Raw genomic sequence first — 23,781 nt, forward strand, 5'->3', positions numbered from 1 at the left:
TCCATTTGGACTCCTCTGACCGCTACACAAAATAACTTTTAAGTTCAGAAAAAGTCTGGTTAAAAATATTTCGCATCATGCGCTGCTTTAATTTTGTGGCTGTTGGGTAGACACGTACCACACCACACAATTTGTCTTTTTCACTTTTCTTCATTATTGCTAATGTATATCATTAAGTGAAATTAATTAAATTTGAAGTTAAAAATAAATAATTCAAAAGTGGCCCAGATTGTCATTATGTGTGTAGCATATAGCTCAAACAAAAACAACAAAACTCATCTTGAGAGTAACCTCAGCGCAGAGTGGAGCCATTACGTAAATTTTATTTAAGAAAAAGTCCGTACAAGAAGGGAATCGGTCAACAAGATATCCTTTTATCCCTTTTAATTTGCAGAATTTGAATTAATCCAGTAAAAATAAAATTAATTTTAACTGGGTACAAAGGATATTCAAAGCTGTATTATCCCATTTATCAACAACTATAAACTCCTTTAAGAAATATCTAATTGTAAAAGATTTTAAGTTTAATGTTTTTCTTTGCGTTTGAATTTTACAAAGACGGATTGATAAATAATAGTGTTCTTTGTCTACTACTATTTGTTCTGTTGCATGGTTACAAGAAGTACATGATGGATGATTAAAATTAACTTGAATTGAACAGTTCCTGTAATATTTAATAAGACAGGTTTGGAGAATTTCCAGAGAAAAATAGCTTTTCAAGCTAAAAAAATTGATGGATCTTAAATTGCATCACCCAGTTTCAATGTTATCACTTTCCCCTCAAAACACTAAATAAATTTACATTAACTTTGAAATGTGGTATCGCCCATTGATAACAAATCAATGAATTCCGGGAAAGCTTTCTTTAGTATCTTAATTGTTGCAAGTGATTATCTTATTAAAAATAATCGGGCTGCGGTTATTGAAAAAAAATAGACGAAAGCTAATACACCAACAGTGAAAGTCAATGAACCTGTTTACAAGGCTCACTCTCACTATATATTGCTTGACACTGATCAACACTCTGCTTTAAAACATCCTATGGTCGCGGTAAAATTGCGCAACCCAAATTTTCACTGTCAAAGAGATTGTTACACTTTCTTGCAACAAGGAAATTCGCGTTTGGTTGTTGAAAAATGCGCAACTTTTCTGCTACCAAAGACGAAAAGTTTTTAATGTAAGGTTTTTAGGAATAACTTTTTTGCATCTGAGGTACATTACCAATTCTTATTACTTCGGAAGTTATTTATATAGTCATTTTGTGAAGAGAATTGTTTAAGGCAATGCAGAGAATTTGAATTTTCTAATTTATTTTCTTGCTGCAATTTTTTCAAGAGATTTAATCTAATGTGGCTGATAAATAAAACGCATTAAAAGATCTCTGAGCCGTGCAGCACTGAAGGCCGAGCACTTATAATAAAAGTGCGGTTCTGCAGAGAAAAATTGTTGAGAAACTGGTATGGTATTTATACTTGGCCCCTCTCCCGAATCCAGACACAAGGCCACTTAACAGCGCGAGCTGCGGAATCACAGTTTAGTTTGTATAAACGAACAGTGTGTACCTAACCACGGTACAAAATGGGTTTAAATTTTAAAGGGATTAGACCAGCAGTGCTGCACATGTGCAAGCACTCGTTAATTCTCTTCTTACACTACTACATACTCATCAATGCGACAAGTCGGTAAGGCAGCGAAGAGACAATTATTTATTGCGAGATGAGAGTAATTTAGTATTTGTATTTTCCGATCTCAGAATATTGTTCTTCGTGACTGGAGGATTTTCCCTAGAGGAATATTTCGTACGATGGTGGCAGAGATTCTGCTTGAGATTCGGAGATCAACCTCTTCTATTTTTTACAGTTTGTGAGTACTTCTTTTTTAGTAATCAAAATTGTCTCAAAATTACTATTTTGTTTGAACTGTGTGGAGAACATTATTGCATTCAATCACCGAATATATAGCCAAACACATCTTCTTTCTTTTTACCTTTCACTCAAACCTCCAATAGGTATATCTCAATAAGTTACGAAAACTCTTGAGTAACATCAACCTTAAAGCGAATATTTCAGCATGCAATCAGCCAATAAATACCCTTAATATTGCAACGTAACTTTCTTTCATGGTAAAAAAAAAACAGGATATAACATCGGAATGACAAGCTTGTTCCGATCCAGTAAAAACAGCACAAAATTTAGCCACAGATTAAAATTATTGGCGAGTTATTTTTAACTGGTGTTCTTGTCTCGCTTGGGAAAGGCTGCTAATCTCATGGTGAAACTTGTGTTCCAGTAACACATTATTCCACGCACCAGCTGCGCAGCGCGCTCGTGGGCTGTGTTAATAAGGCGCAGTTTTAGACGGTCAACTTTTTAATTTTAGGCCATCAAAATCAAACTTGAAATCGTAGAGCTGCTCAGATACCGTTAAAAACATTGCAAAACAATCAAAATCTAAGCCAAAAACCGCATAAAATAGCTTTGATGCCGAAATCGGAATATGCCCAAGCGTTTGACTTGTAGATTTGAATTTTGGATCTCCAAAATTTCAACTTTTTTGTCCATTTTGAAGACGAATATAGCTTTTTGACGAAGAAAAGGTCGGTTTGATTGCAAATTTTTTTTATTTTAAAGCAAAATTTTATCCATTATGTTAGGCCTTAAATAAGTAGTAAAGAATATATAGAGGGTTCAATTAGTAAGTGAATTGGCTCTTAGATCCAATTTTGCAATTAAAATAGATTAAATTTAAATTTTCAACTCTAGAACTTATACTAAGAAAACCACGATTTTATTAGAAAATATTTTCTGCCTACTTTGCTTTTAAAAAGCAAACTCTATCTTTGCTAAAATTGTCAAAAATCCAAAGCCCTATTTTTATGAAGGAGATCAATGCGTGCTGCAATAGAAACTAATATTTAGATGATTTAACTGGTAGAAGTTTAATTTTTCGAGAGGTATAATATTTTAGGTTCCAATCATTACCTTGTATTAATTTTCACCCACGGGCCATTAAAAGAACAAACAGTTTCCATTATAATATTAAATAGAGATTAATTTTCTTTTTTCAAATTAATGTTGCATTCTTCTCTTCAGGTACAACTGTAATTTCCACGGTGGTGTATTGGCTGATAGGAAGTTTTTTCATTGTGCTTGACAACACAGGATGGCTCTCGAAATACAAAGTGCAGCCGGGCACCAACCAGCCTCCGGATTCTGCGAAGTTGCGCAAAGTGATCATCACCGTCTTAAAGAGCCAGTTGCTCTTCGCCACACCCTACACAGTGCTCGGATATTTTGCCCTGCAAATCGTTGGAGGGCCGATGACCATGCAGCGCTTGCTTCAGGTGCCTTCTCTGGAGCGCATTTTGCTGGAGCTCGCTTTTCACGATTTCGTGTACGAAGTGACTTTCTACTTATCGCACAAGTGAGTTATGCACATTTCATCTGCAAGAAATTATCACATTTTTGGCTTTGATTACCATTTTCCAGGCTGCTGCACACAAAGTGGCTTTATAAGCGAGTTCACAAGACGCACCACGAATGGGCGCCGCCGATAGCGGTGGCAGCGGCATACGCACACCCGTTTGAATATGTCGTATCCAACACAACTCCCATCAGCGCCGGCCCCATTATCATTGGCTCCCATCCTCTCTCTATTTGGACCTGGGTAGCGTACCTCACGCTGCAAACCCTCACAGTGCACTCCAATTACCATTTGCCAGGATTTCAAAATCCTTTATTTCACGATTTTCACCATGTCAAGTTCAATCAAAATTACGGTTCGGTGGGATTCATGGACCGATTATTTGGCACTGATGAGCTTTTCCAAAAAAATAAAAGCAAGAAATATTGGGACAAGTAGCACTTTGAATTAGTAAATTTTTTAAAATAGGCACCACTCGAGGTTGTGTTCAAATTGGAAATAAATTAAAACAGGCTTAATCCTCGTTGTTCTTTAAATAAGTCGTTTTAATTCTCGACTATTGTTTCGACGTCATCCAGTATGTCCTAATCATGATTAAAAAATTTAAATCAATACAATATAACGCCACAACTCAAAGGTTGCTGCACTATAAATGGTTTTGCACGTACATCCACAAGCAGCACCATGAGTGGACGTCCCCTATTGCAGTTATGGCCGTTTATTGCCATCCCCTAGGACAAGTGTTCTCAAACCTCGTCCCAGAAGCATTGAGGCCCATTTTGTTCGATCACACTACCCTGTCAGTATTGGGTTCTGGTTTTCCTACGTCTTATTCCAGACCCTGAACGGCCACTAAGGCTATCACTGACCCTGGTTTTAATCCACTGGATTTCATGATTACCATCACCTGAAGTTTAATCAAAACTATATATGGTTCCATCGGCCTTTTGGACTTCTTAATTCCACGGTACCAACACACAGTGGCGGGAGAGTGTCCAGTTTAAGAGGGACCTGATTTTGACCGGATTAAAACAGGGATTCTCCTGTAGCATGAATGATAAGCTCGTGAACCTGCAATATACAAACGACCCAAATGTGAAATTTTTGCATTACAAATTTCTTGCTGGTTTACTTGAACGTGAGGTGGTGCCTGCAACGCGTACAAAAGCGCCTGTGCAATATCTTCTGGTAGAAGACATGGATTTCCCTCAAATGTCTTTGCTGCTACTTCTTCAGAACCACCTGCTGCAACTATTATCTCCGTTTTTACCAACCCTGGACTGATGCTCTGATATTAATGTGGTGGATCAAAATTACCAAAATTACACGTGGCACTATTAAGAGCATTGCGCTTTTACCGTGACCCTGATCTTGGTCTGCATATCTCTGAGCTCCCTGCGCAGGCCCTCTGTCAGCACAGTAACAGCGTGCTTGCTTGCCGTGTAAATATGGACAGTTGGATATTGGGAAACATAGTGGCCGCAAACGCTTTTCCATTGAAAATATTGTTAATTAAGCTACTTGATGTTTCGTTTTTACAATGCAAACCTATTGATGTTAAAAATGTGTCCGTCGGAAATTCCTCTGGACTTCATGTCTTGGACGACCTCCCTCGTGAAAACTGTTAAAGCAATCACGTTTGTGTCAAAGATTTTTTTAACATCATCACTGCTCTGCTCTGTGAAAATTAAAAATCCATTATGTTATATTTTAAAAATATTAACTTTGATCTAAACTACCGCAAATTTTTCCATATCTTTGAACACCGGCATTGTTGACGAGGATGTCGGCGCCACCGAGATTTTCCCTCGTCCATTGGACCACTCTCTTCACGTCCTCCTCAATAGTAACATCCCCTTGCACTGCGTGCAATTCACCTTTCGCTCCTTTCAACTCGGAAGCTAATTGCTACACATAAAGTTTAACCGTTTAAAATTAAATTAAATAAGATTTTAAATGAGTCCCTACTTTAACTCTTTCCACGCGGCGAGCCACTCCAACCACTCTCAGACCATTCTCGACCAAAAGCTTGGCAATCGAAGCTCCAATGCCACAGCTAGCTCCAGTGACAATGGCTACACGATTCGTCCAGCGCTCCATATATTAATATATTATTTCGACTCAATCACCCTAATTTTAATTTAATGCTGTAAACCTGTCCACAAACAGATGTGAATAATGATCAGAAAGCACAGCTTTGCACTTGGAAGTTGGTGAACAAGTGGTATTTAAATTTAAATAGCGAAGTGCAGAATTTCTTATCAGTATACCCCCCTCTCATATGTAAAGATAACAACCAGCTATCATTGGAATGGACATTGACCTGTATCACGGGGAGCCAGAGTCGGCGAAATAGGCACTTTTGTCTCCCCTCCACACTACTTGCCACCTGTGGTGTCACCCTGTGAGACTCTCGGCCAATGAGCCTGGCTGAGCGTGGGCTGTGTTAATAAGGTGCAGTTTTAGACGGTTAACTTTTAAATTTTAGACCATCAAAATCAAACTTGAAATCGTAGAGCTGCTCAGATACCGTTAAAACATTGCAAAACAATCAAAATCTAAGCCAAAAACCGCATAAAATAGCTTTGATGCCGAAATCGGAATATGCCCAAGCGTTTGACTTGTAGATTTAAATTTCGGGTCTCCAAAATTTCAAATTTTTTGTCCATTTTGAAGACGAGTATTAGCTTTTTAACGACGAAAAGGTTGGTTTGATTGCATTTTTTTACTTTAAAGCAAAATTGCATCCATTATGTTAGGCTTTAAATAAGTATTAAAGAATATATAGGGTCCAATTAGGAAGTGATTGAAGCAAAGGCAGCAGAGTGTGAAATTGATTTTAAATTTCTTCTGAAAATGCAAAGTTAATCGTAAAATAATAAATTACATTTTTCTAAAAGTACTTAAATTTGATCTGCTAAAATATGATGATGCGAGTCTTTCGAATTTTCGACTGCAAAAAAATTGTTTTGACATGCCGATAATCCTACCTTCCAAAAATATTTTGTCTTCTATTTTGTTGGTTCGCCAAATTGAAAACAAAAGAAAGCAAAGATCACGCTGTTATCTTATAAATGTAAACTTTTGCGATAAAGCAAAGCATCGCTTAACCTTCATTAAGTTGTTGTGACATTTCACACTCAAGCTGCTGCGTGGTTACCGAAGAGAGCAGACCATGGCTAAATCAACCAAAGAGTTGACAGGCTTTCAGAGTGTAATTGGCGCTTTGTTGCTGACCGCTGCTGGCTTGGGTTCAGTTCTCGTTCATCTGCTGGCTGTTCGATTTATATTTGTAAGGTAATATTTCGAAAGCAAAAATAGTAACCCTAAATTAAAATGGACGTTTTTAAGGTGTTTGCTCTTTTTTGGCGTTGAAAGCAGTTTCTGGCAAGAACTGTGGGAGAAACTTTGCGACATATATGCCGTGGGAAATGAAAAGAACTTTTTCATATTTGGTAATGAATTGTTTTTAATTTTTCTCGTGAAGGAAGTTGGTATGTATATCCTCGCATTTAGGGACCGTGCTCGTGCAGATGTTAGCCTACTGGATTTGGGGCAGTTTATACATCATTCTTGACTTCACTGGTTGGGCGTCAAAATACAAAGTCCAGCCAGACACCAACAGTCCTCCAGAATCGGGAAAACTCGCAAAGACATTGGCACAAGTCCTTTTCAACCAAATTGTTATCGGAGGGGTCTTGTCCTGGCTGTCTTATTTAGCGTTTGAATCGCTGGGAGTGGCTTTTTCCAGCGAAAGTTTAAGAGCATTGCCTTCCTACACAAGAGTCCTCGCGGAGGTGCCCTTCCACATCATGGGACAGGAAGTAGGCTTCTACTACAGTCACAGGTATCTTTCTTATGAATTGAAGTAAATTTTTATGAGAGTGAACGATAACTAATTGAAGTTATAAAAATGAAATGTTAAATTTATTTATTTTTTGATACCAACAATCTTCACACATTAGAGCATATTTTTGCAACTTTTTTCCATTTTGATCAATTTTGGTATATTGGCAATATCCAATTACAGGTTGCTGCACTATAAATGGTTTTACAAGTACATCCACAAGCAGCACCATGAGTGGACGTCACCCATTGCAGTTATGGCCGTTTATTGCCATCCCCTAGAACATGTATTCTCAAACCTCGTCCCAGTAGCATTAGGGCCCATTTTGCTTCGATCACACCCTGTCAGTATTTGGTTCTGGTTTTCCTACGCCATATTCCAGACCCTGAACGGCCACTCAGGCTATCACTGGCCCTGGTTTCAATCCCCTGAATTTCATGATTACCATCACCTGAAGTTTAATCAAAACTATGGTTCCATCGGCCTCTTGGACTTCTTCCACGGTACCGACACACAGTGGCGGGAGAGTGTCCAGTTTAAGAGGGACCTCTTTTTAACCGGATTAAAATCGGCGAGGAATCTTGTACCAGACGATGATATGAAAAATAAGTGAATAAAACCAAAGGAGGTTAAATTGGTTAATCATTAAAAACATTCTTTAATTTAAAAATAATTGACCACATCACGTTTACAAAAATGGGTGAATATTTTAAAAAAATATAAAACAAATGTTAACAGGCTATAGAAATAAATGAATAATCTTTTCCGTCAAATTAAAAATATGGTCTAATTAACTTTATTTTACACCGTTCGTGTTGAATGAGCTAATCTATCTATCAAATCAACTTGTATTGCTATATTTATTATATTTAAAACTTGTATTTGATTTGAAATTAATAATATAATCAAGTGAAAGGAATCGGATTTAATTAATTTATTACTAAAATTTATATTTCATCTACTATATTTTATATAGACAATATTAAGCCAAAATAAGGAGATATATGCATTCGGAAGTTGATGTTTATTTAAACCATTATAGCGTGATTAAAGGATGAATTCTCCTGTAGCACGAATAATAATCTCGTGAACCTGCAATATACAAACGACCCATATGATAAATTTTTGCATTACAAATTTCTTGCTGGTTTACTTGAACGTGAGGTGGTGCCTGCAACGCGTACAAAAGCGCCTGTGCAATGTCTTCTGGTAGAAGACATGGATTTTCCTCGTATTTCTTTGCTGCTACTTCTTCAGAAAGACCTGATGCGACGCTTATCTCCGTTTTTACCAACCCTGGGCTGATGCTCTGAAATTAATATGATGGATCAAAATTACCAAAATTTCACGTGGCACTATTAAGAGTATTGTGCTTTTACCGTGACCCTGATCTTGGTCTGCATATCTCTGAGCTCCCTGCGCAGGCCCTCTGTCAGCACAGTAACAGCGTGCTTGCTTGCCGTGTAAATATAGCCAGTGGGATATTCCGAAACATAGTGGCCGCAAATGCTTTTCCATTGAAAATATTTTTAATTAAGCTATTTGATGTCTCGTTTTTACAATGCAAACCTATTGATGTTAAAAATGTGTCCGTCAGAAATTCCTCTGGACTTCATGTCTTGGACGACCTCCCTCGTGAAAACTGTTAAAGCAATCACGTTTGTGTCAAAGATTTTTTTAACATCATCGCTGCTCTGCTCTATGAAAATTAAAAGTCCAATGAATTTTAAAAATATTGACTTTGATCTAAACTACCGCTAAGTTTTCCATATCTGTTAACACCGGCATTGTTGACGAGGATGTCGGCGCCACCGAGATTTTCCCTCGTCCATTGGACCACTCTCTTCACGTCCTCTTCAACGCTAACGTCACCCTGCACGGGGTGCAGTTCTCCTTTCGCTCCTTTCAACTCGGAAGCTAATTGCTACACATAAAGTTTAACCGTTTAAAATTAAATTAAATAAGATTTTAAATGAGTCCCTACTTTAACTCTTTCCACGCGGCGAGCCACTCCAACCACTTTCAAACCATTCTCGACCAAAAGCTTGGCAACCAAAGCTCCAATGCCAGAGCTAGCTCCAGTGACAATGGCCACACGATTCGACCAGCGCTCCATATTACTATAATGTTTGGACTCAATCACCCTAATTTAAATTTAATGCTGCAAACCTGTCCATAAACTAGTGTGAAATGTTCAGAAAGCACAGCTTTATGGACTTGGAAGTTTGTGAACAAGTGTATTTAAAATTATATAGCGCAGCGCAGAATTTCTTATCAGTACCCCCTAACAAATAAAGATAACAACCAGCTATCATTGGAATGGACATTGACCCGTATAAAAATCAGACTATAATGCTCAAGGTGTATATAGCTTATTTTTCCACGATTATGGACTTCTTCTCAATAAAAATAAATGCTGCACAATTTCTGGGACCCTTTAAATGCCTCCAACATAAGAATGATGCATATTCAATCGACCACACTACAAATTAAGAAGCTCAATAAACACGTGGCGGAACACTGATTGAAAGCCCATGCATGTTAATTTGTGTTAAGAGATCAAATTTGTGTGGTACACAACATAGTTCATCAGAGTTCGACTTTTGAAGCGTTGTGGATTATTTAAGTGCAATTTTTACACTTTCCCCTTTCCAAAAATTCGACTGAATAGTTTTGTTAATGAGAGAAAATGCAGTTATGTGAATTAATTGGTCGATTTATAATAAAGGACTACATAATTTCATTAATTAATACTATGTTGAGAGCGGTTTTCACACGATGATTTCTCCAGTCGGACGAATAGTTATTTCATGCACCTAGAGCAGAGAGTGAATTCTATTTTATGCAACAAAAACGTACATTTATTGCAGCCAGTTTACCTGGACGTGAGGTGGTGCCTGCAAAGCGTATAGCAGAGCTTGTGCAACATCCTCTGGCTGCAAATGCGGTTTTCCCTCGTATCTCTTTGCGGCCACCTCTTCTGACACACCTGGGGCGCGGCCTATTTCCGTTTTCACCATGCCTGGACTAATACTCTGAAAAATCGAAAATGTCGCGCCGTTTTCCTTAGACTAACAAACTAATTAACTATCCAATTTTTACCGTGACCCTGATCTTAGTCTGCATATCCCTGAGCTCTCTACGAAGACCCTCCGACAGCACCGTGACAGCGTGCTTGCTAGCTGTGTAAATATAGCCAGTAGGAAGTTCTGGGATATATTGTCCACAAATGCTAATGAACAAATTAGTTTTACTATAGTAAAAAATTATTTTCTGTGAGCATATCCCACCTGTTAATGTTGAAAAAATGGCCATCCGAAATTCCTCTCGACTTCATATCTTGGACAACCTCCCTCGTGAAAATTGTCAAAGCAATCACGTTTGTGTCAAGTATAACTTTAATGTTTTCGGTACTCTGTTCTACAATGACAAATCATATTAATATGTGCAGAATTAAAATTAACAAGTAACGCTAAACGGACCACAGATTTTTCCAGGTCGGCCGACGCCGGCGTTGTTGACGAGGATGTCAGCTCCTCCAAGATTCTGCCTCGTCCATTGGACCACTCTTTTCACGTCCTCCTCAACAGTAACATCGCCTTGCACTGCGTGCAATTCACCTTTTCCTCCCTTCAGCTCAGAGGCCAATTTCTGCACACCGAGTTTTACATTAAAAATGTTTTTTGTTCTTTTTTATATATTATTAAACTGCCTTACTTGAACTCTTTCCACGCGGCGAGCCACTCCAACCACTCTCAGACCATTTTCGACCAAGAGCTTAGCTATGGATGCCCCAATACCAGAGCTAGCCCCCGTGACTATGGCCACTCGATTTGACCAGCGCTCCATTTTGCCAAATGAACACTTTTAAGAATGTCGTAAAACTATTGTGGAGGGACCAAATTAAAAGCAAACTGGCAGTGGTTAAAAACACATATATACCGTATCATTTATTTACCGTACAAAAATTCTTATCAACCGATGCACACAGATATTATGAGTTGTACTTTGACCGTTGGGATTTTTTCAGGACTGACTTAAAATAGAGACACGTGCTCGCAGATTTTATGTGCGCACTGAAGTGGCTCGAGCGTTCGGCTTTGTTGCGCGCAACGCGCAACCTACGAGGTTGCAAACATGCAAGCTATGTAGCCATCCTAATCTGATTTTTTTTTTTTTTTTTTTTGCTAAGAGATTGGTTATATGAGTACAAAATGATGATCACTATATATCGTGATAATTTAGTTATTTAGCTAATTTATCTAAATATTATCAAAATAAAATTTGTTGCTAAGTCGAGTCAAAGGTGCGGTAGTTTAAATTTCAGAAAAGCAAAAGTTATTTATGACAAAAATTTTTCCATGTTTGTATAGATATTTACATAGTTGTAAGCCGTTGGCGTTTAATCAATCAAGACAAAAATGATAGTCAGCATTAAAGCTCTCTACAGTTTCAACTAATGAACTGCATTATTTAACTTTTTTATCTTTAACTTAATTTGAAACTTCATTTACTCCGAGTATTAGGTTAAGTTTTTCTGATTCACTAGATTTATGGGAAAAAAACTGGGCCAAATTATTTATCCTTGACCTGCCCAATTCCCAAAGCGTGTGTGCTTTTTAGCGAAAGCTGCTGGTGTACAGTGGTCCCTGGCACTGCAACGCAAAAATCTTTAACAGGTTTGAAACAAGTATCATTGTTTAAGGCTAAATAGATACCAGTAGTCCGTTGGTCAAAGCAATGGGAGATTTTTATGGAATTTTTCTTGGATCTATTGATGCGGCTGCTCTATGTCAGAGATGGCAAAATAAATGTGGTTAGTTCAATAACTCAAAATATTCAAGTGGCTCAACGCGCTGTGCCAACTTGCCACTTTTTTTAGACAATTGTATGGCATTTCAATAAAAAAACCGCGATGTAGGAGGCGTAGAGATTGCCACTTTGGGCCCAAGCTACTCTGCGGCCACTCTGGCCCCATTATTCCCCTCGGCAATGTTATTTTGGCATAATTATGGTGAGCTCATAGCCCACGGCCCCCCACGCGATGTGCTGCAAAGAGGTTCCAATAAAAAATAATAAGTATATATATGCTGAATTTTTTTATGACCGAAGGGTTTTTTCCTGAGAACAATATTATTTTATATAATATTATTGAATTTATTATATCTGTAAATAACCTAAAATTTTATAGCAATCGTATAAAATGCATACAAAATAAACTTAATAAATCTGATCAATAGTTGTCTAAGCTTCGATCGTGCATTGTATTGTGTGCAATATGTCACCAATATTAGCTTTGTGCTAAAATAATGGACATACATAAATATATATACCTCTAGTGAATGGCACAAAACGAAAATGTCAAAATATAACTTGAATAATTATCAATTTGTATTGAAATCGACTGAGTATATTAATATTGTGTCTAAATTTTAATAAATATCTACTCATTAGTTCCAGAGAGGGCTGAACATTCAAACAAAGTCGCATTTACGCGCCCAGAGTAAAAACCGGTTATTTTTACAGAGGCACTAGAGGCAGTTTTCTATCACCGCCACTACTACTAGCCACTACCGCCAGCTGTATTTTGTTTTTCAATGCGGTCTTAGCTCGTGTTGGACGCCTTTTTTCAAATTTCAAGGAAATTACTGTGTTTTTTAAAATGAGCCTTATGCGCCAGGGTCTAGTTATTGAAAAGTTGGTGGTTGGGCTGCACAGGCAGCGATTCGCACCTGCGGCGGCTCCAAATCTCGTCGTCCGATGGCGAAAACCCATCAGCCTCGGCACAGCACCTAGCAAGTTATTCAGGGTTCCACAGAGACCTCAAATCCCTGAAGATGAGCTCAAGGAAATCCGCAGACTATTCAAAAATTACAATACTCAGATGAAAAGCATCAGGTTTGATGTTTCCTATTTTTATTTTTAATTTAAGCTTTTACCTCCACTTATTTCTTATGTTTATATTTTGCAAATTTTTGAAATTTAAATTGGCGTTCAATTCCAGAGCCTGGTTTGCTGAGGAAGCGAAGAGGCAAGAGGCTGTTACTGCAGCAGCCGTAGCGGGTGCCACTGGTGAAGAGGCTGAATTTCAAAGATGCCTGCAGATCAATGAAGAATGGAATAAGAAAGTGGCAGCTGAGAGACAAGTCCGTTTGGCTGCCGAAAAGGCTAAACTGACTGACAAGATCCTGACAGATCTTGAGCAAGATGAGTTGCAAAAAAGCAAACGGATTGCAGAGATTCAGCAAATGGTTGAAAGAGAAAAGGTTTCTTCTTATTGTTGTTGTTAAATCTTTCAATATTCCGGTCTGGAATTTTTTTGCATTATTTTGCTCATTTATTTCTGCAGTACTTATATCTCTTTTAATTTTCAGGATTTGTCATCACATTACATCACAGAGGAAAATATAGACCAGGCTATTGAAGAGGCCCTTAGCCAAGAAGTCAACTACAATTTTGCTATCGACCGTGAAGGGAATTACTATCATGGGTTTAGCATGACACCAACTACCAGTCATAGCTAAGTTACGCTTTGCAGTTTGTCAGATTTTAGTAAGGACCATTAAAAATCAATTATATTAATGATAGCTGTTCTGTATTTTTCCAATAACGCTAAAAAAGTTCATTTCATTACATTTAAGCTTGCAAGCTGGTGGACAAGTAGTACAAAGAATTAGATCAGCTTGTATTTGATCCAGTAAATCACAAACAAACAAGATTACCCTGCATCAAACTTATATATTAACATGGTCGTGTCATTCAGTGGCACATCATCAATTTCAGCTAATTCATGAAAGGCCCATAATAAAAGGTTAGATATAATTATTTTTCAACATATTTAATAATTATTATTCTTTAAGTGATTTTACAATGGCTACTCCCACTCTTAAAAGCAAACAAATAGGCATGTAAGGCCAACAAATAGAAAAATTGTAAAATGAAATAAATTTAAAACGCTCTTGTTCTATACAGCTGCCGGTTTGGCACATTTATTGCTCATATGTAAACCAAATGAGTAATGATATTGTTAACTTTTTTATTCTAGGTTGGCCTGAATTTATGTAAGATAACAAAAATTTTACATGCCATATTTGAAAAGGTTACGATTAATGCAGTCCTTGATGTAATCACTGTCACAGCTAATTGAAAAAAGCAATTTTCTCTGTAATGAAAATGTGCAAAACACACAGACACATTAGATTAAACTAAGTACGCATTACAACAAGTTTTACTGCGTCGCATAATTTTTTCAGCAAAATTCTACAATCTGGCATTGCCACAAATTAAAGAAAAGAGAACAAGGTTGATAAGACTCCCTAAATTATGTAACTTGTGTAAAAAATGTTATCAGTGGAGCTTAAATTTTATCTCCTGTTCTTTCTCATAGAAACGTTGCATTAATGTTCCAGACTGTGAACTGAAATCTTTGACTGCGGTGCGTTTTGTCACTCATTGGCGTCAGCCGGCACTTATGACTTGAGGTTCACTTCCTCCTTGATTGGGAAGTGCGAAATTCCGATCATTTCTTTAGGCGCCAGATTATGTGTGTGTTTGCGGCGTCGTTGGTCGTTTCATCATGGCAGGCTCCGCCGTCGTGTCACATTTCTCGCCGCCACTGATAAACCGTGCGTCGGCCAATTGCCTTCTTCGCCTGACTTGCCGAGAAAATTAGTGCATCGTCAGTCAGGAAACACACAGACTAGATATACACGCCCTGTCTGCTCTCGTTACCTGTGGTGGTAATTATCTGCGATTATTTCGAGAGCCACGCTCGTTATCTGTCGTTTGGCATTTCTCACTTAATGCGAGCAATCGATACACCGTTTGAAAAACAATCAATGAGCCACATTGCTGTCACGCGCTTGATCACGACAGAATGCGACAGACTTTCAAAACTAAACTTAAGAGGACGTTTTTTCGTCGCAGTCACATATTTTGGCACTGACTTGGTTTTCCGTCAAGTTATTATCTTATCAGATCGTGAAATGTAAAAATGTCTGTTTAATTTAATTGAAAACATATATGCATAAAAGATTCTTTTGGTAGATTAAAATTTGCTGAGCACCAACTTGATAATTATCAATATCTGCATCGATTGCAGTTTTAACAAGAAGTTAAAGCAATATTCAAGTTCCTTTCCCATCGTATTACAACTTAAGAAAATGTTTGGTAATTTTTCTTTAGGAATGGACCAACTACACCTCTCGATTTTTGCTTTTGTCCATGAAAAAATGAAACACAAACCCTGAATGCTCCCTTTAAAAAGCAAAAAATGCGTGGTTTTCGTTGGACACAGATGATGAGGAAAATTATTTAATAATCTATGCATATATCCTTAAGAATTTTCCCTTTTTCACATTACATATTAAACCCATATATATTTCCTATCTAAAAATTTCCACACAACTTCCGTATACAGCAGTAATTTATTCACTGACATTTAATTTGCTTAAAATTTAAATTATTTAGTACTTATCGGGACCAAAATGACTAAAAGACCTTCCTAATTAGGGTACAGGATGGATCTACAGCATGTCAATACAATAAGACCAAAATTCAACAACTCTGGGAAAACGAGGGCAAATCAAATTCTCGAGTCTTCCTTGAAGGAAAAATTGTCAAATAAATTTTGAAACGTTTGTACCTCCAAGGACTTTTGTGGATGCTGCAATGCTTGAAAAAAGAGTTCATCGATGTGATACAAATTCATTTGGATTCTGCAATCATAACAGTCCCCCGCAAACCGAAAGCGAAACAACTGTTATCACTCCATGTCCGTGAAGGCGACCATTTAATGATATCTACTGATATTAATTGTATTCATAAAACATATTTTTCCGAAGATATTTGCCTCAATGATCAAAATGATCTCGGGGCATACAGACATACACAGATATTATTTTTTGGGCTGATTCGGGCTATGCAATATTTTTACGAAACTCCCATTAAATTTTCGGGGTAAATATTTTCCTGTTACTGCTGACGTCAGTGTCCGAGCATAATTATTTAGGGCCAAACAAGTGGCCCTATTAAAACGCAATAAGTTGTTGAAAAAAAACGAAAAATGAGGGAAAAAAGCGTGAATTATTGCTAAAACACATTAACCAGGATAGCCGCGCTTTTTTCTGATAGAATAGTTTGAAGTCCTTGGAAGTGCTGTCAATCCCGGATTTTTTGGCAAGGTATGTATGCGACTGTATGAATTTACTCTGCGTACACCACTTCAAAGGAGAAATAGTTAATGTCATAAACATACCAAAAATTGCGACAAATCACATATTCTGTACATTTTATTCCGTAACGCTGAAGCAGCAAAAATTGAAAGAAGAGAGCAAATGTGTTGCATAAAAGGGGCCGGGAAATTATGTAGATCAAATTGCACCTAACAAGACAGCCGGAGGTGGAGCATTATGGAAAACAGCATCACCTGGTGGAGTTGATGTAATAAAAAAGCACAACAGAATAACATTATAAAGCAGATCAGCCGCATTGATTTGTAAATGTTTCCGGGAAACGGCGCGGTGCCTCTTGAGAGAGCAGTTGACGAGAGCATCAATTCACAACTGCCGAGATTGCGCCAGCAAGAGATATATGATAATGAAGGGGTCTCGAATGCGCGTGTGTAATTTTTGGTCTTTCAATTTGGCCGCCCCTAATGACGGCCATTGTGGCGCGCGGCGTCTACAGCCTCCATTAGCCGCGGAGAGCGGCCTTTATTCTGCATTTAGGCGCCGCGCATTTCCATAATTGGTCGACGCACACCACTTTTGCCATTTCAATCGGGCGCCGCGCTTAATTGAATTAAAATACGAGTGGGCATAAAAAGCACTTGAAAGCACGCGATTCTCACGCCGCGAGCGCGCGCCAACCTCTCGACAAGGATGCTTTCTCTGTCGCCGACCGCGATTTCCAGACTGGCGACGAAACACTTCAATAGCAGCAAAGTGCGTGACTATTTCGTCTGGCCAACTGGTCACGCTGCAACAAACTCGTCACAATCTCAGTCCTGCTTACAGGGTAGCAATTTTAATTTTGTATTTAAAATGTTGTGCCAAAGCAAGTGTTTCATATAGTGTGAAGTTTTGGGGGAAACTTTACAAAAACTGACCTTTCGAATGCGGCTAAATACTTTGACCATGTATTTAAGTAAAAAAAAGATTTTGCCAACTTTTTCGAAAAATTGCAAGGATTGGCGACGTTTTTGTGGCTCGTTCAAATTCTCATCATCTCGATCTAATTTGTGAGGAAAACGTTCCTTTTTGCGGTGAAACAAATCAAGATTTTCAATGGACATGCAGTGCTCGCCATCCGAAATAAATGCAAACTTTTCAGCAAATTTTCTCATAACCAGGGCATTTTCTAAGCTTTCTCAATGTTTAATTTTTATCTACAACTACTATAAGCAGCATAACTCTTATTAACTAATTAATTATAAAACAAAATTATGATAAATTTTATCGTATCGCAGGCACTTTTATGTTTTCGTTGACATTTGATTTTTAACTGGATAGAGTTCTACTTAAAATAATGAAGTGAAACGTACACATTATTTAAATTTAATGGAAATTTTCGTTTTCAAACGGATCGTGATGTTAGCAGGCTGCGTATTTTTCTGAAACTCAATCGGCATTTATGATTTTCCCAAGTTTTCAAATAATGCCACATTGTCAATCGCAGCTCATACGCGATAATAGTCAATTCTAGAAGAAACAATGGAAGATTTTGTTTTGTGAATGGCGCCTGGGAGAGGCTCGCCTGATCCTTCATTTGAGTTTTTGCGACTGCTTGGAGCCATCAGGACGGAGACTGCTGTATTTTTCGCTGCGGAATCGTGGCGCCCAACCAAATTTACGTCGCCGATCACTTTTAGATTTTTGTCCAAACTTTTCCTCATGGGTTTCGAATGACCCTCAAAACAGCATAAAAACTGAGGCGCCACATTAAACACAATTGTTTATTGATCGTCACGGAAATTAAACGAATGGCGAGACGCGTGATGATCTAATTCGAGTAACACAACTTTGGTATTCTTGCTCGAAATTAACACCCATATAAAAAACGAATAGTGTGGGCAGAATTATTAAGATTTCAATCAGTTTTTGAAGGCGTCGTCCAGGCGAAGGAGCCGCGCAGCAGTTTGTGTTTCTCCAGCATGGCCTAATTTTTCTCCGAACTAATATTTCTCACATTTAGGTGTAAGAATTCCGTGGCACTTGACGCCTCAACGCGTCTCTCTCTACAAACTATTAAGCCAGCGTGAATTATTTGACCTCTCGAGTGATCATGTCCAACAAGCGCGAGTGTTTCTCGAGTTCTGAAGTCTCGTGTCCAGCCAGAGATTTATTCCGACAACACGCTCGATCAGAGTAATTTAATTTTTAGACTGACCTTCGCGGAGGCGAAAACGTGTTTAAATTGAATTATAAAATTAAATGACCAGTCTCATTACCCGGCCTTATCTCCGCTGGGCATCGCTCGCTGCGTTGGCGAGTTTTCCGCTTCATTTGCACAGAGTGGTAATAATTTGTATTTGTTGTGTTTGATGCAAGTTTGTCTGTAAATCCTGTCCACCTTAATTGAGTTATATCAGCCATTTAAGTCTTCACTTTCATTTGCATTGCGATATGCGGCTATTGCCTCCAAGAAATTAAATTAAATAATATTAAGCTCTTTCAACCGATTCTGAATTAATGTAGAGTTTAACGCAACCAAATATTCATATGATATTTAAATATTTTAGCAGAATTTTCACGCTGACGATAATTTACGCGGCGAAACAGTTATCAGCCAAAATCAACGCAGTTTAAAATAATTTCCTGCTTAATTAGCATAACGAAAATTATGCTTTCGTGATGAGTTGGCTTATCTGGACCCATCTCCCTACACCAGGGGGCTGTTATTAGCGGGTCATTACAATGATTGAGCCGTGAAGGTTATCAATTTCAATCAGAGGTCGCTTCCCGGCATCATTGGATGTGAATTAATTCAAAGAGGATCGAATTAGCGGGCTCATTAGGCGGCCGCCGTTTTTCCTGCTGCTCTGAAATTACATACTCTTGCGTCCAAAGGCGCACCCCGTAACACAATAAACGAGAGCAGCAGGTGCGCCTGAGGACAATGGAAAATTTATCGGTGCATTGCGCTGATCGGAAACTATGTGGGGTCGACATCATATTGTTATTTTAATTAAAAGAGCACTATTTAATTATAAAATGTAAATAAAACGCCATTTGGTGCTGCGTTTCGTGCTGTTTAAGACAAAGTATAGACGCATGTCCAGTCACGTCTTCATTAATTTCGGCCAAAGGGAAGTGAAGAACAACGATATTGAAATTTTTGAGTAGCGAGATATTTTTTTAGTTTTGAAGATTCTTGCGAGTTTTTCTTCTGTGGTGTGATACATTATTTAACAAAAATAAACATGAACTAGCAAATTAAACCCAAATTAACTTTTTTCAATGTGTTTTCGATGCAACAGTAAAGATAAAGTCTGCTATGTGATTTTAAGTTTTCCTTCAATGTGAATGGGTCCACTGAATATGATTTATGGAAATGGGTAAAGAATTACGGGTTTTTATTGACTAGTGATTAAAAATCATACCTGCATTACAGATGCAGTACAGATTTTGTTTTGTAGGTCATACTGCGGTGGTGTACAAAACATGGAGTATGCTAAAAAAAATTAGGTTAAACTAATCTTGTATGATTGTGTGGAGCAGCTTGGCTTCATACTTCGCCACACCAATGCAAATGACCAAGATTTCTAAGTTTCAGTTCATAGTTAAATTGGAAGTTTTATTGATTTTTACTTAATAATATTTGAATTTATCGACTGATTTTGTTGTTCCTCTTCTGTAAAGTGTTTATCTTGAATTTTATATTGAAGTAGCGTACAGATAGCTCTATTATATGCCCGAATAAATATGTTTTGTGTTGCATTAAATATAAAATTAAACACAGCTATAATTTTTACAGAAATCAAACAAATCGACTTATTCTTCGATGTTGTTTCTAATTATTGCTTAAACCAAGCCTGAAAATTTTTAACAGAAGGATTTTTTCTTGCACATTAGATAGAGGGCAAATTAGATTTTGTACTGCCCGTGCGAGTTTCAGGAAGACGCCATAAAAACAGCGAGTTACGCTCCTGAGCGATTTGTGGTCTCAATTTGAGTGGGAAATTTTGGGGAAAATTACAGTGTGCGTTGACCGACGGCCTCATTTCCATGGGGCAGCGATAAATCAAGAGCAGGGCCCGGGCGATTTGCTTGGTGGTCCTCGCACGCAGCTTCCACGAAGGGGGTGCCACCTCATGGTTTGCGCTCGCAATCAGGCAGGGAGGTCTCTTTTTCTCTCGGCTCAGTTGCTCGTAAATTCGGAAAATATGCCCGCGCATGGGAACGCGGCACCGATGACAATAAATAATAATGCGCCACGCCGCGCACCTGGGAAAGATATGAAGACGTAAAAATCGTAATTTCAGGAATTTCTCTCGACAGAGTTGCTTATCGCGTTTTAATCTGACACAATAATAATAATAATAATGCGCCCAACGCCGATACTCTTGTTGGTTTTCTTGGTATCGTTGCTCGGCAGCGAGTGCTGTCTTTTCATTTTGACGTCATAATCAAGGTGGTTTTCGCGACCGGAGAGCGTGTGCCGCTGCGGAATTTATACGCGTGTGTTATTGAAACATCATGCACTCGCAGTTGGAAACCTATAATAATAACGAGTGCCGCTCTGATCCTATCAGCCAGCAAATCCGCATGGCTTATAATGCTCTTCTAAACGGCTTTGTTGTCCAAACGCCATAAAAAAGAAAAGTGCAGCATCAAGGTCTGAGTTTCGAGGGCGTTTGAATCACGAAATTCAGTGCTCAGTTTACAAATTGCTTAAATGTTTTTAATCAAGTCACAGCAGGAATCTCAACATGTATCTCGTTTGTTCCTGGAACGAACATGAATGAACGAGTTAAAGTATCATGTAAAATTATACATCATCACCAAAATGCAGTGCAAACTTCGTCACATAAATCAATATGAGTAAAATTTAACCTAGATTGACAAGTAAAATCTGTAACAAATGATAAGCAGGCTACATAAATTGCTTGAGCAGAACTTTTTCGAAATTAGTAATCTTGATAGAGGTGATTAACATATTAATCTAAGCAGCTTAAGTAAGTGGTGCAGGTTGTACGAATTTCCACCTTTAATGAAGTTTACTGATTTTAATAAATTTTTTCAACCTATTTTCTTTTAAGACGTTGGAAACTAATTGTAAAAAGGTCATTCTATATTTGCTGTTTAATAAAACAGTTAGAGATTTTTATGGTTCTCAGGTACCTAACCGAAAATGTCTTTTACTAGTCAGCTGCGAAAGTATAATATTCTTGCTAGTTGTGATCATATTTTTGGGGCAGATAGATTTTTTTCTCTGTGTATCTCTATACATTTTCAAAGAAATCCGTGATGTTTCAAAAAAGGTCTAATTTTTAGGATCTTCCCTAATTAGGGCCACCCTCGAAATGTGTCTTTTGACAATTCAGGGCCCTTTTAGAGACTACGAATGCCCCCTTCCTCGATGGCACGCGGGAATTTCCACGAATTTTACCCTAAAGATTTACTTCCATTTGAAATTCATATTTATTCTCTAGCGAAAAAGCAATCAAGATACGGCCTACAATGGCTTAATCTATAATATGTTTGATTTTTGAATAATGTAACGTGGATTTGTGTCCTATTGTCCCGGCGTCATTACGGCATCCTTTCCCATTTCGAAAGCTCTTCAGTGTTTCCTTTTGGACAAAAGAGCAGGGAAAACTCCGGTGGCCCCACGCATTCTCTCTCTCTCTCTCTTCTCTCACGAGAGGTGCACATAAAACAGAAAAATACACAGTGAAAAAACTCGAACAGTCGCCGCCGAGTAACAAGAAGGCCAAACATGGGCAGGGCCACATTAATACGAGATTGTCACCCTTCACGCGGATGCATTATTTTTCTCCATCACACCGCCGCGAGAGAAAAATCTTCTCTTTAATCGGCCGCACACACAAAATCCTCCGACTTTTAACAAGAAAATGCCTTTGTTCGGAAGTAATAAAACCGGGTTGGGAGTTAATTTGGTCCATCTCACGGGCGGCATCACTCGATTTTTCAAACCAACCTACGCATTTACGTCTCGTAAAAATATTTTTTTGTTAAGGATAAAGGATTGGGAATTTTAAACAGCCTTTTCTTCCGCTGATGTTTCCTGAAATATATCTCTTTAAAAATGATTTTTAATTTCTCAATTGAAATGTAAACCAAGTTTTTAAAGCAATAATTTCCTGCGTCTTTCGTTTTAGCGTCAACTATTTTGTCCAACATTAAAATTTGTTCTCATTCAGACTGGGCGTAAAAATTAACTGAGCTTTTATTATTCTGATAATGTGATTCAAATAGAAGGCCAAGTAATCATATCCAAAAACAGTTTTTAAATTCCCTGCTGAGCTTAATTTCTTAACGGGTTTCAACATGTTTGAATTGATAGGCGCATAAGTGATATTTTTAAACGCGTTTCGAGGAACAATAATCCTTAAAGGGGATTAATTTTTATTACGTGAGCTAATTGGCGGTCTGCTGAGAATTAAAAGCACACCGGACGCGCAGACGATGAATTATTAGGCTGATTTTTTACTGCCCTGATCTCTCTCCTTAATAATTTCACTCGGGCCGAGAGATTCTGTGGTCCGCTCGCTCTCGCCAGCCAGAGGGAGCGGAAAACGAGGCGGCGAGAAATGAAAATTGCCGGTTTTCAAATGGATAAAGAGATTTGCAACAATAGACCTTCTAAAAGGTGTAATCATAAGCTAATTAATTTTTTCAAAGCACTTGCCGCCTTTTGTAACCCAATATTAAACCGCATTGTTGCTGCGCGCCAGAGACATTCAAATCGGGCTAATAAATTCTCGTCTAATTAATATTAAGGTCAGAGAGTCATTTTTCTTAGTGTCAAAACGTTTTGCCTTCCTCGTAAAACAATCATTTAACACAACAGAGCACACTCCTTCCAAATCTTTAGCAGCTAAACCAGCAGTAAAACCTCAACCTGTGAACTATATAGTCAGGCTGCTTTAGATCACAAACTGGCACAAAATTTTTTTTTACATTAAGTTGCATACAGCCTAAACTAAATGATAGCTACAGTTCTGTAGAAAAATAAATTAAGGCTCTTGAGCTTTCCTGACAATATGTTAACCATGGTTATTGCAACATTAGGAATTCGATTTGGGATTCGATAAAAATGGACTATTTCTTATGAATGTTTTAAAATTTTCAAGTAGCTGACTGTGAGAACCTGGACAGAAAATTTTCCGATGTGAGACCAGCAGGACAATTTTGCATCAACACTCACGTGACAAGTTATGCAACCCGAGCAACGCCCATCAAAAGTGTGCCTATCTCATGTTCTACAGGTTGCCTATTTTAACGACTTCAGACATCCTGCTTCGGAAAGATTTAGTGGAACAAGCG

General features: G+C 38.0%; 6 protein-coding genes across 7 annotated transcripts; 3 read left to right on the plus strand and 3 right to left on the minus strand.

The window, feature by feature from the left end:
• The first annotated feature begins 1,517 nt into the window (after positions 1 to 1,517).
• Positions 1,518 to 3,878, plus strand: LOC135945729 (fatty acid hydroxylase domain-containing protein 2-like). Of its 2 annotated transcripts, none has more exons than XM_065493579.1 (4): positions 1,518 to 1,682; positions 1,754 to 1,863; positions 3,093 to 3,423; positions 3,489 to 3,878. In XM_065493579.1, the coding sequence occupies exons 1-4, from the start codon at positions 1,579 to 1,581 to the stop codon at positions 3,859 to 3,861; spliced, it is 918 nt and encodes a 305-aa protein (XP_065349651.1). In that variant the 5' UTR covers positions 1,518 to 1,578; the 3' UTR covers positions 3,862 to 3,878. The 2 variants fall into 2 exon arrangements, 1 of the variants encoding a protein (XP_065349651.1); XR_010575460.1 differs by having other exon boundaries at positions 1,519 to 1,682; positions 1,732 to 1,863.
• A 65-nt stretch (positions 3,879 to 3,943) lies between these two features.
• On the minus strand, positions 3,944 to 5,651 carry LOC135945755 (farnesol dehydrogenase-like). The gene is made up of 6 exons (XM_065493620.1): positions 5,392 to 5,651; positions 5,163 to 5,331; positions 4,972 to 5,101; positions 4,782 to 4,911; positions 4,556 to 4,711; positions 3,944 to 4,494 (listed from the first exon to the last, which is right to left on the minus strand). Exons 1-6 carry the CDS (start codon positions 5,521 to 5,523, stop codon positions 4,450 to 4,452), a joined length of 762 nt encoding a protein of 253 aa, XP_065349692.1. The 5' UTR covers positions 5,524 to 5,651; the 3' UTR covers positions 3,944 to 4,449.
• A 790-nt stretch (positions 5,652 to 6,441) lies between these two features.
• LOC135945721 (fatty acid hydroxylase domain-containing protein 2-like) lies at positions 6,442 to 8,129 on the plus strand. Its single transcript, XM_065493566.1, has 4 exons — positions 6,442 to 6,720; positions 6,775 to 6,878; positions 6,940 to 7,270; positions 7,454 to 8,129. The coding sequence occupies exons 1-4, from the start codon at positions 6,599 to 6,601 to the stop codon at positions 7,881 to 7,883; spliced, it is 987 nt and encodes a 328-aa protein (XP_065349638.1). The 5' UTR covers positions 6,442 to 6,598; the 3' UTR covers positions 7,884 to 8,129.
• A 146-nt stretch (positions 8,130 to 8,275) lies between these two features.
• LOC135945738 (dehydrogenase/reductase SDR family member 11-like) lies at positions 8,276 to 9,479 on the minus strand. Its single transcript, XM_065493595.1, has 6 exons — positions 9,255 to 9,479; positions 9,026 to 9,194; positions 8,840 to 8,969; positions 8,650 to 8,779; positions 8,424 to 8,579; positions 8,276 to 8,362 (listed from the first exon to the last, which is right to left on the minus strand). Exons 1-6 carry the CDS (start codon positions 9,384 to 9,386, stop codon positions 8,318 to 8,320), a joined length of 762 nt encoding a protein of 253 aa, XP_065349667.1. The 5' UTR covers positions 9,387 to 9,479; the 3' UTR covers positions 8,276 to 8,317.
• A 493-nt stretch (positions 9,480 to 9,972) lies between these two features.
• Positions 9,973 to 11,172, minus strand: LOC135945747 (dehydrogenase/reductase SDR family member 11-like). The gene is made up of 6 exons (XM_065493608.1): positions 10,988 to 11,172; positions 10,753 to 10,921; positions 10,561 to 10,690; positions 10,373 to 10,502; positions 10,150 to 10,305; positions 9,973 to 10,086 (listed from the first exon to the last, which is right to left on the minus strand). The coding sequence occupies exons 1-6, from the start codon at positions 11,117 to 11,119 to the stop codon at positions 10,042 to 10,044; spliced, it is 762 nt and encodes a 253-aa protein (XP_065349680.1). The 5' UTR covers positions 11,120 to 11,172; the 3' UTR covers positions 9,973 to 10,041.
• A 1,688-nt stretch (positions 11,173 to 12,860) lies between these two features.
• On the plus strand, positions 12,861 to 13,857 carry mRpS26 (mitochondrial ribosomal protein S26). Its single transcript, XM_065497857.1, has 3 exons — positions 12,861 to 13,168; positions 13,275 to 13,536; positions 13,645 to 13,857. Exons 1-3 carry the CDS (start codon positions 12,933 to 12,935, stop codon positions 13,792 to 13,794), a joined length of 648 nt encoding a protein of 215 aa, XP_065353929.1. The 5' UTR covers positions 12,861 to 12,932; the 3' UTR covers positions 13,795 to 13,857.
• The last annotated feature ends 9,924 nt before the right edge of the window (positions 13,858 to 23,781 follow it).

This window comes from Cloeon dipterum, chromosome 1 (genome assembly GCF_949628265.1).
Source record: "Cloeon dipterum chromosome 1, ieCloDipt1.1, whole genome shotgun sequence".
Taxonomy (NCBI): domain Eukaryota; kingdom Metazoa; phylum Arthropoda; class Insecta; order Ephemeroptera; family Baetidae; genus Cloeon; species Cloeon dipterum.